Below are 11,829 nucleotides of genomic sequence, written 5' to 3'. Positions count from 1 at the left end.
CTCCACCATCTACAACACCAGGTAAAGCCATCTAAACGTGGAGAATCTGTAACTGATTACACTTCCAGATTTGAAATTCAGGAGAAATGTTAGACAGGTCTCAACACTCAAGCCTCCTACTCGTGAAGCTTTCTTTCCCCATTGGCTTATACGTGAACTTCAAGGAATCTCTTTCACGATTTCATGTCAGGTTACTGTCTGGATCCCATGGAGGGTGAGTCCAGACTTCTCTCCGATGCCAACAGTCAGGGCTTGGATTTGCTAGATGGTAGTGCGGGATCCTTCCAGTTCACAAACCTTCCGATCACCGAGGCCACAGAAGCCAAACCCAGCCTAGATAGTATATTCCCCAGACGCATGACTGTCCGAGCCATCAGTTTCAGGCTGTTGCCAACATCTGCCACCACTCCCGCGGGTACCGCTGAGAAACCCGCTCCTCTGGACGTGGAATTCGCCCTGCAGGTCAAGAAACCGGGAGACACCCAGTTTGTTCTACTGCGGGAAGAGGATTCGGGACAGCGAAAGGTGACAACCCTTTCAGTTATCACAGGCTCAATGCATGCAGAGCAGCCCCAACCTTTGAATCCAAAAGGTGTTCCTTTCCCATTTCCTAACAGCCAGGTTCAACCTACGCTTTCCCTGCTATTATTGCCTAGATCTTCCAAGCCAGCCTTGACGACGAACGGCCTAAGAGATTGCTTCTGCCGATTGACGACGAGAGCCTTGAAGGCATCGTTCAACTGCGCATTGAGTTCCAAACCGTTACGGGGGCTCAATCGGCAAGACTGGAATTGCACATCTTCGGGTGTTCAGAAGGTGGGCTGTCCCTTTGCCTCTTTCAAAGCCAACAGTAACTAAGTCTGCAAAACCGAACCCTTTTCCTGACTCAGCCCACGATGCCAGGAGAATTAACAGTTTCATTTTCATCCTCTCCTAGAATATACCACAACCGAGGTGACAACCAAAGTGACCACTGTCACAACACCGACAACGACTGTTAGCGAAGAAACAACCACTTCCAGAACAACATCATCAGAAATGTCAACTACTCCAGGTAAATGCTACAGAAACGATTTTTCTGAGTCTTTCAAGTCGAGTACTTTAGCCGTTCTACATTTCCGTCCCTCTCCAAAGACAAAGAGATTTCAACACCAAGGCTTTCACTCCAAAAGCATTAAACCGGCCTTTACCCCATGTTTTGGCGATTCAGGATACTGCCTTGAGCCCATGGATGGAGAAAGGGGACTTGAATCGGAGGTAACCCCAGTCGGGGCACTTACTATCGATCAGGTGACTTCCTACTTGACCATTACCGACCTCTCAGTCGACCCAAGCTCCAGTGATGTTGCCAGTGTGGAGCGCAAATTCCGCCAACCCGTCAGAATCACAGCACTGCGCATGACCATGCGTCCGCCTCAATCAACGAGTGCACCGAGCCAACCAGTAACGACTGCAACCACGCCAAAGTCTGTTGCACAAGAGAAGTCGGTTCAAGTCACCGTCGCATTGCTGACGAAGAAACCGGGAGACACCAGTTTCACTCCACTGACAGACGATTCCACCAATGCTACCAAAGTAAGTGCAGTCCACAGACAAGACCATTCTCATCGCTCCAGATCCTCCAGTCACACATTTGAAATCACAGAAAGTTGCTAACCGGCTTCATTTGTACACAATGCCGGCTCTGAATTTCACGAGCATCCCCTCACCTCTTCCGCAGTTGGTAACCATTCCTCTGGAAGGGAATCAACCAGCAACCAAGCTGCTGCCGGAGGACGAAGCTACTCTAGATGGCATTACCGAATTACGCATAGAATTCAGAGATGTCAGTGATCCCGACGCAACAACATTTGAGCAACATGTATTGGGATGCATCAAAGGTAGGCTTGGAAAGACATTACTGTTTTTGACTCACTCCTTCAAAACCGTCATTCAATCTATCTCTGACATATAAGTAATGTTTCAGGTTCTTCAGCCATGCCACGGCTCCTCCTCAGATGTGCAGACAGAATTCTTCCTTGCCCAACTCTCAAACTTCAAAACATTACTCTTGCTCACATCCAAACCAATCATTCTTGACAGAATACTCTACAACTCAGCCAACAACAAGAAGCAGCACTGTCACCACAACTGTCATCACCACCACTCCTCCACCAGCAACAACACCAGGTAAAGCCATCTAAACGTGGAGAATCTGTAACTGATTACACTTCCAGATTTGAAATTCAGGAGAAATGTTAGACAGGTCTCAACACTCAAGCCTCCTACTCGTGAAGCTTTCTTTCCTTATCAGGTTATACGTGAACTTCAAGGAATCTCTTTCACGATTTCATGTCAGGTTACTGTCTGGATCCCATGGAGGGTGAGTCCAGACTTCTCTCCGATGCCAACAGTCAGGGCTTGGACTTGCTAGACGGAAGTGCAGGATCCTTCCAGTTCACGAATCTTCCAATTACCCAGGCCACAGAAGCCAAACCCAGCCTAGACAGTACATTCCCCAGACGTGTGACTGTCAAAGCCATCAGTTTCAGGCTGTTTCCAACATCTTCCACTACACCTGCGGGTACCACTGAGAAAACCGCTCCACTGGACGTAGAACTCGTCCTCCTGGTCAAGAAGCTGGGAGACGCCCAGTTAGTACCACTGCGGGAAGAGGATTCGGGACAGCGAAAGGTGACAACCCCTTAAGTAATCACAGGCTCAATGCATGCAGAGCAGCCCCAACCTTTGAATCCAAAAGGTGTTCCTTTTCCATTTCCTAACAGCCACGTTCAACCTACGCTTTCCCTGCTATTATTGCCTAGATCTTCCAAGCCAGCCTTGACGACGAACGGCCTAAGAGATTGCTTCTGCCGATTGACGACGAGAGCCTTGAAGGCATCGTTCAACTGCGCATTGAGTTCCAAACCGTTACGGGGGCTCAATCGGCAAGACTGGAATTGCACATCTTCGGGTGTTCAGAAGGTGGGCTGTCCCTTTACCTCTTTCAAAGCCAACAATGACTGTGTCTGCAAAGCCGAACCCTTTTCCTGACTCAGCTCACGATGCCAGGAGAATTAACAGTTTCATTTTTACCCTCTCCTAGAATATACCACAACCGAGGTGACAACCAAAGTGACCACTGTCACGACACCGACAACCACTGTCAGCGAAGAAACAACCACCTCCACAACAACATCATCAGAAATGTCAACTACTCCAGGTAAATGCAACAGAAAGGATTTTTCTCAGCCTTTCAAGTCGAGTACTTTACCCGTTCTACATTTCCATCCCTCTTCAAAGACAAAGAGATTTCAACACCAAGGTTTTCACTCCAAAAGCATTAAACCGGCCTTTACCCCATGTTTTGGCGATTCAGGATACTGCCTTGAGCCCATGGATGGAGAAAGAGGACTTGAATCGGAGGTAACGCCAGTCGGGGCACTTACTATCGATCAGGTGACTTCCTACTTGACCATTACCGACTTGCCAATCGACCCAAGCTCCAGTGATGTTGCCAGTGTGGAGCGCAAATTCCGCCAACCCGTCAGAATTACAGCACTGCGCATGACCATGCGTCCGCCTCAATTAACGAGTGCACCGAGCCAACCAGTAACGACTGCAACCACGCCAAAGTCTGTTGCACAAGAGAAGTCGGTTCAAGTCACCGTCGCATTGCTGACGAAGAAACCGGGAGACACCAGTTTCACTCCACTGACTGACGATTCCACCAATGCTACCAAAGTAAGTGCAGTCCACAGACAAGACCATTCTCATCGCTCCAGATCCTCTAGTCAAACATTTGAAATCACAGAAAGTTGCTAACTGGCTTCATTTGTACACAATGCTGGCTCAGAATTTCACGAGCATCCCCTCCCCTCTTCTGCAGCTGATAACCATTCCTCTCGAGGGAAATCAACCAGCAACCAAGCTGCTGCCAGAGGACGAAGGCACTCTAGATGGCATTAGCGAATTACGCATAGAATTCAGAGATGTCAGTGATCCCGACGCAACAACATTTGAGCAACATGTATTGGGATGCATCAAAGGTAGGTTTCGAAAGACGTTACTGGTTTTGACTTGCGCCTTCAAAACCCTCATTCAATCTATCTCCGACGTCATCATTAGTGTTTCAGGCTCTTCAGCCATGGCACGGCTCCTCCTCAGAAATGCAGAAAGAATTCTTCCTTGCCAAAGTGTCAAATTTCAAAGCGTTACTCTTGCTGACATCCAAACCAATCATTCTTGACAGAATACTCTACAACTCAGCCAACGACAAGAAGCAGCACTGTTACCACAACTGTCGTCACCACCACTCCTCCACCATCTACAACACCAGGTAAAGCCATCTAAACGTGGAGAATCTGTAACTGATTACACTTCCAGATTTGAAATTCAGGAGAAATGTTAGACAGGTCTCAACACTCAAGCCTCCTACTCGTGAAGCTTTCTTTCCCCATTGGCTTATACGTGAACTTCAAGGAATCTCTTTCACGATTTCATGTCAGGTTACTGTCTGGATCCCATGGAGGGTGAGTCCAGACTTCTCTCCGATGCCAACAGTCAGGGCTTGGATTTGCTAGATGGTAGTGCGGGATCCTTCCAGTTCACAAACCTTCCGATCACCGAGGCCACAGAAGCCAAACCCAGCCTAGATAGTATATTCCCCAGACGCATGACTGTCCGAGCCATCAGTTTCAGGCTGTTGCCAACATCTGCCACCACTCCCGCGGGTACCGCTGAGAAACCCGCTCCTCTGGACGTGGAATTCGCCCTGCAGGTCAAGAAACCGGGAGACACCCAGTTTGTTCTACTGCGGGAAGAGGATTCGGGACAGCGAAAGGTGACAACCCTTTCAGTTATCACAGGCTCAATGCATGCAGAGCAGCCCCAACCTTTGAATCCAAAAGGTGTTCCTTTCCCATTTCCTAACAGCCAGGTTCAACCTACGCTTTCCCTGCTATTATTGCCTAGATCTTCCAAGCCAGCCTTGACGACGAACGGCCTAAGAGATTGCTTCTGCCGATTGACGACGAGAGCCTTGAAGGCATCGTTCAACTGCGCATTGAGTTCCAAACCGTTACGGGGGCTCAATCGGCAAGACTGGAATTGCACATCTTCGGGTGTTCAGAAGGTGGGCTGTCCCTTTGCCTCTTTCAAAGCCAACAGTAACTAAGTCTGCAAAACCGAACCCTTTTCCTGACTCAGCCCACGATGCCAGGAGAATTAACAGTTTCATTTTCATCCTCTCCTAGAATATACCACAACCGAGGTGACAACCAAAGTGACCACTGTCACAACACCGACAACGACTGTTAGCGAAGAAACAACCACTTCCAGAACAACATCATCAGAAATGTCAACTACTCCAGGTAAATGCTACAGAAACGATTTTTCTGAGTCTTTCAAGTCGAGTACTTTAGCCGTTCTACATTTCCGTCCCTCTCCAAAGACAAAGAGATTTCAACACCAAGGCTTTCACTCCAAAAGCATTAAACCGGCCTTTACCCCATGTTTTGGCGATTCAGGATACTGCCTTGAGCCCATGGATGGAGAAAGGGGACTTGAATCGGAGGTAACCCCAGTCGGGGCACTTACTATCGATCAGGTGACTTCCTACTTGACCATTACCGACCTCTCAGTCGACCCAAGCTCCAGTGATGTTGCCAGTGTGGAGCGCAAATTCCGCCAACCCGTCAGAATCACAGCACTGCGCATGACCATGCGTCCGCCTCAATCAACGAGTGCACCGAGCCAACCAGTCACGACTGCAACCACGCCAAAGTCTGTTGCACAAGAGAAGTCGGTTCAAGTCACCGTCGCATTGCTGACGAAGAAACCGGGAGACACCAGTTTCACTCCACTGACAGACGATTCCACCAATGCTACCAAAGTAAGTGCAGTCCACAGACAAGACCATTCTCATCGCTCCAGATCCTCCAGTCACACATTTGAAATCACAGAAAGTTGCTAACCGGCTTCATTTGTACACAATGCCGGCTCTGAATTTCACGAGCATCCCCTCACCTCTTCCGCAGTTGGTAACCATTCCTCTGGAAGGGAATCAACCAGCAACCAAGCTGCTGCCGGAGGACGAAGCTACTCTAGATGGCATTACCGAATTACGCATAGAATTCAGAGATGTCAGTGATCCCGACGCAACAACATTTGAGCAACATGTATTGGGATGCATCAAAGGTAGGCTTGGAAAGACATTACTGTTTTTGACTCACTCCTTCAAAACCGTCATTCAATCTATCTCTGACATATAAGTAATGTTTCAGGTTCTTCAGCCATGCCACGGCTCCTCCTCAGATGTGCAGACAGAATTCTTCCTTGCCCAACTCTCAAACTTCAAAACATTACTCTTGCTCACATCCAAACCAATCATTCTTGACAGAATACTCTACAACTCAGCCAACAACAAGAAGCAGCACTGTCACCACAACTGTCATCACCACCACTCCTCCACCAGCAACAACACCAGGTAAAGCCATCTAAACGTGGAGAATCTGTAACTGATTACACTTCCTGATTTCAAATTCTAGACAAATGTCAGACACATCTCAACACCCAAGCGTCCTACTTGTGAAGCTTTCTTTCCTTATCAGGTTATACGTGAACTTCAAGGAATCTCTTTCACGATTTCATGTCAGGTTACTGTCTGGATCCCATGGAGGGTGAGTCCAGACTTCTCTCCGATGCCAACAGTCAGGGCTTGGACTTGCTAGACGGAAGTGCAGGATCCTTCCAGTTCACGAGCCTTCCAATTACCCAGGCCACAGAAGCCAAACCCAGCCTAGACAGTACATTCCCTAGACATGTGACTGTCCGAGCCATCAGTTTCAGGCTGTTGCCAACATCTTCCACTACACCCGCGGATACCGCTGAGAAAACTGCTCCACTGGACGTAGAACTCGTCCTCCTGGTCAAGAAGCCGGGAGATGCCCAGTTAGTACCACTGCGGGAAGAGGATTCGGGACAGCGAAAGGTGACAACCATTTGAGTTATCACAGGCTCAATGCATGCAGAGCAGCCCCAACCTTTGAATCCAAAAGGTGTTCCTTTTCCATTTCCTAACAGCCAGGTTCAACCTACGCTTTCCCTGCTATTATTGCCTAGATCTTCCAAGCCAGCCTTGACGACGAACGGCCTAAGAGATTGCTTCTGCCGATTGACGACGAGAGCCTTGAAGGCATCGTTCAACTGCGCATTGAGTTCCAAACCGTTACGGGGGCTCAATCGGCAAGACTGGAATTGCACATCTTCGGGTGTTCAGAAGGTGGGCTGTCCCTTTACCTCTTTCAAAGCCAACAATGACTGTGTCTGCAAAACCGAACCCTTTTCCTGACTCAGCTCACTATGCCAGGAGAATTAACCGTTTCATTTTTACCCTCTCCTAGAATATACCACAACCGAGGTGACAACCAAAGTGACCACTGTCACAACACCGACAACGACTGTCAGCGAAGAAACAACCACCTCCAGAACAACATCATCAGAAATGTCAACTACTCCAGGTAAATGCTACAGAAACGATTTTTCTGAGTCTTTCAAGTCGAGTACTTTAGCCGTTCTACATTTCCGTCCCTCTTCAAAGACAAAGAGATTTCAACACAGAGGCTTTCACTCCAAAAGCATTAAACCGGCCTTTACCCCATGTTTTGGCGATTCAGGATACTGCCTTGAGCCCATGGATGGAGAAAGAGGACTTGAATCGGAGGTAACGCCAGTCGGGGCACTTACTATCGATCAGGTGACTTCCTACTTGACCATTACCGACTTGCCAATCGACCCAAGCTCCAGTGATGTTGCCAGTGTGGAGCGCAAATTCCGCCAACCCGTCAGAATCACAGCACTGCGCATGACCATGCGTCCGCCTCAATCACCAAGTGCACCGAGCCAACCAGTCACGACTGCAACCACGCCAAAGTCTGTTGCACAAGAGAAGTCGGTTCAAGTCACCGTCGCATTGCTGACGAAGAAACCGGGAGACACCAGTTTCACTCCACTGACAGACGATTCCACCAATGCTACCAAAGTAAGTGCAGTCCACAGACAAGACCATTCTCATTGCTCCAGATCCTCCAGTCACACATTTGAAATCACAGAAAGTTGCTAACTGGCTTCATTTGTACACAATGCCGGCTCTGAATTTCACGAGCATCCCCTCACCTCTTCCGCAGTTGGTAACCATTCCTCTTGAAGGGAATCAACCAGCAACCAAGCTGCTGCCGGAGGACGAAGCTACTCTAGATGGCATTATCGAATTACGCATAGAATTCAGAGATGTCAGTGATCCCGACGCAACAACATTTGAGCAACATGTATTGGGATGCATCAAAGGTAGGCTTGGAAAGACATTACTGTTTTTGACTCACTCCTTCAAAACCGTCATTCAATCTATCTCTGACATATAAGTAATGTTTCAGGTTCTTCAGCCATGCCATGGCTCCTCCTCAGATGTGCAGACAGAATTCTTCCTTGCCCAACTCTCAAACTTCAAAACATTACTCTTGCTCACATCCAAACCAATCATTCTTGACAGAATACTCTACAACTCAGCCAACAACAAGAAGCAGCACTGTCACCACAACTGTCATCACCACCACTCCTCCACCAGCAACAACACCAGGTAAAGCCATCTAAACGTGGAGAATCTGTAACTGATTACACTTCCCGATTTCAAATTCTAGACAAATGTCAGACACATCTCAACACCAAAGCGTCCTACTTGTGAAGCTTTCTTTCCTTATCAGGTTATACGTGAACTTCAAGGAATCTCTTTCACGATTTCATGTCAGGTTACTGTCTGGATCCCATGGAGGGTGAGTCCAGACTTCTCTCCGATGCCAACAGTCAGGGCTTGGACTTGCTAGACGGAAGTGCAGGATCCTTCCAGTTCACGAGCCTTCCAATTACCCAGGCCACAGAAGCCAAACCCAGCCTAGACAGTACATTCCCCAGACGCGTGACTGTCCGAGCCATCAGTTTCAGGCTGTTGCCAACATCTTCCACTACACCCGCGGGTACCGCTGAGAAAACTGCTCCACTGGACGTAGAACTCGTCCTCCTTGTCAAGAAGCCGGGAGATGCCCAGTTAGTACCACTGCGGGAAGAGGATTCGGGACAGCGAAAGGTGACAACCATTTGAGTAATCACAGGCTCAATGCATGCAGAGCAGCCCCAACCTTTGAATCCAAAAGGTGTTCCTTTTCCATTTCCTAACAGCCACGTTCAATCTACGCTTTCCCTGCTATTATTGCCTAGATCTTCCAAGCCAGCCTTGACGACGAACGGCCTAAGAGATTGCTTCTGCCGATTGACGACGAGAGCCTTCAAGGCATCGTTCAACTGCGCATTGAGTTCCAAACCGTTACGGGGGCTCAATCAGCAAGACTGGAATTGCACATCTTCGGGTGTTCAGAAGGTGGGCAGTTCGTTCACCTCTTTCCAAGGAAATAATGCCTGTTTTGTCTTGAACACCAAATCCTTTTCTGCACAATTCACGATGGCACATTTATTAACAAAGTATTATTTTATCTTCTCCCAGAATATACAACAACCCATATGACAACAAACGTGGTAACTTTCACGACGTCAACAACTGTTATTGAGGAGATCACAACTTTGAGAGCAACATCGGAAATTTCAACTACACAATCTAAACGAGGTAATAATTTTCTGGGAATAGATATTACCTAGCTTCTATGTTAATCTGGTTTGGAGGGTTCCAGAATGTAAGTGAAACAATATTCCAAACTGTTTACTGTGTTTGAATTCAATGAATAATTTACAATCAGATTACTACTGAGAATGTCCTTTGTCTTTTTTGTGATCAGGGCCCCCTGGTGGTTCTGAGGTTGAAACAACTACGAAGCCTATTCGTTCTCGTACGTAGAAATTTACAATTGTTGATTTTATCCAAATCCGTAGGATTTGTGTCAGAAATCATAATGGATTTGGATGATTCAGTACTGTGAACTTAATTCAACAGAGGTTTAATAGTGTTTATCATCGAACCATGTACATAGGTTTTACATTGAACACATTTTATATGACACAAGTGACAAACACAATGAAATTTGGAAACCTCTTGCTATTTACTACTTTAGCAGTCAACATCCATCGGAAAGTCCGGAATTTCTAACAGTAGCACGTATATAAGAGTGTTTGTTGTTTACACTAATAGTTGAGAATTTCTTATAATTCACCACTTTACACCATGCAGAAATATAGACAACAGAAGATTATATCAATCATCGCTGTTGTTCAAATAAAACATGTTTTGGAAGTAATTTTGTCCATCTTAATGCATTTATTAAATTGGTCCCCCAGGAGACTCAGAACTTCCAACAACTGTAAGGCCAACACGTTCTCCTATGTATTGACAACTGATGAAACCAAATTCCTCTTATAACGAATGTTCCCTAAATTTGTACTTGCTACAGCAGTTAGTTTTGTTTATGTCTATACACGGACACACAAAAACAAATTTACTAACACAGATTTGGTTTTGTAGTTTCTGATATTGTAGTGTTTTTGAAGAATAGCGTATCTTTTGTCAGATAAGTCTAGAAGGAGTTTCAAATCCTAACATTTTTTGTTCGAAAAAAACGTTTCATCAACCAAAATTTGAATTTAAGACTATTGACGAACTAAAAAGAGATGTTAGAATTAAATTTCTATACAACTGGAATAAGCATATAAAGTTGCATAGTAATATCAATGCTTTTATAATAAGTTAAATGTATGAGATGTAGAATGTTTGTAACTCAAAAATGCTACTTCACAAATTGTTCTCCCGATTTCAAACTTCAGGCTAAGCACACAGTCACATGTACTTATCAAAACTCCAGATACATGTTAAAGTGCAATGGCATTTTATTGAGAATTATCAACTCCTACGGAAAAGCTTAGACATTTTTATAGTTTAAATAATTCACACTTTCACTGATGCAGGTCCTCCAGGAGGTTCTCAAATTGAAACAACCACACAACCAATGCGCTCTCGTAAGTATAAATGTGTGGACAATATTAATTGATACAAATATTTCTGATAAACACTCTTTGCCGATCATCTGTAGATACATTATAAACTTTATGTTTCTGGTTGAACTTGATGAATTATGTAATCACGTTTATCAGATAAGGGACTTTTCCATTACCTGCAGTTACCAAGTCAGTGTTCCAAAAAATTGATATACAAGCAAACAGGTTATATTTTCCGATTTTTTGTTTCTCATGCCATAAGAAATACTTCATTGCTCTGGATTATCAAAGGAATACGAGCAAAACATTGGTAATAATATACTGACTGCAAAAATTAACACAATAAAGCAAATCAAATCAAAAATAAGAAAACTTCTCCACAAATACATTCCCAACTATAAGAGGCGCTTATATAAAAAACTGAAAAATGGCAGAAAAAATTCCACATCAGCCCTTTTCTTTCAAAGGAACAAGATTCTATCCACTTTTGTTCAACTCAATTTGATTCTCTTCTCTCAAGGATATTCAAAAACAGAACCAGTGACCAAAACCACCATTTCCAAATCAACCCTGACGACAACGTCTCCTCGCTCATCAACTCGAGGTAAAATGAACTAACTCAACCCTAATAAATGCCAGCATTCCTCTGTATTAGCCTGGCCAAGGATATGGTGAACAACTCTAGAATCCCTATCCTCCGAATAACATCATTTTTCATGAAAGGCTACTGCCTGGATCCCATGGTGGGCGATTCCAGACCTCTCTCCGATGCCAACAGTCAGGGCTATAACTGATTACACTTTCAGATTTCAAATTCCAGAGAAATGTCAGACACATCTCAACACCCAAGCGTCCTAC

The 11,829-nt window shown here is 45.7% G+C and overlaps 1 protein-coding gene across 1 annotated transcript in view; it reads left to right on the top strand.

The window, feature by feature from the left end:
- The window catches only part of LOC110990994 (uncharacterized), a 14,271-nt gene extending 2,682 nt beyond the window's left edge, over positions 1-11,589 (top strand). Inside the window, exons 4-9 of the mRNA XM_087148205.1 lie at positions 6,823-6,970; positions 9,250-9,409; positions 9,533-9,652; positions 9,822-9,872; positions 10,942-10,992; positions 11,492-11,589. Of these exons, the coding sequence (XP_087004331.1) occupies positions 6,823-6,970; positions 9,250-9,409; positions 9,533-9,652; positions 9,822-9,872; positions 10,942-10,992; positions 11,492-11,589 (628 nt within the window). The remainder of the gene's footprint in view (positions 1-6,822; positions 6,971-9,249; positions 9,410-9,532; positions 9,653-9,821; positions 9,873-10,941; positions 10,993-11,491) is intronic.
- Positions 11,590-11,829: the final 240 nt, after the last annotated feature.

The sequence above is a fragment of the Acanthaster planci genome, linkage group LG17 (genome assembly GCF_054643075.1).
Source record: "Acanthaster planci isolate LZ-2023a linkage group LG17, COTS_SCS, whole genome shotgun sequence".
Classification (NCBI taxonomy): Eukaryota; Metazoa; Echinodermata; class Asteroidea; order Valvatida; family Acanthasteridae; genus Acanthaster; species Acanthaster planci.
Note: the sequence above shows the minus strand (reverse complement) of the source record. Positions and strands in the feature narration are given on the sequence as shown.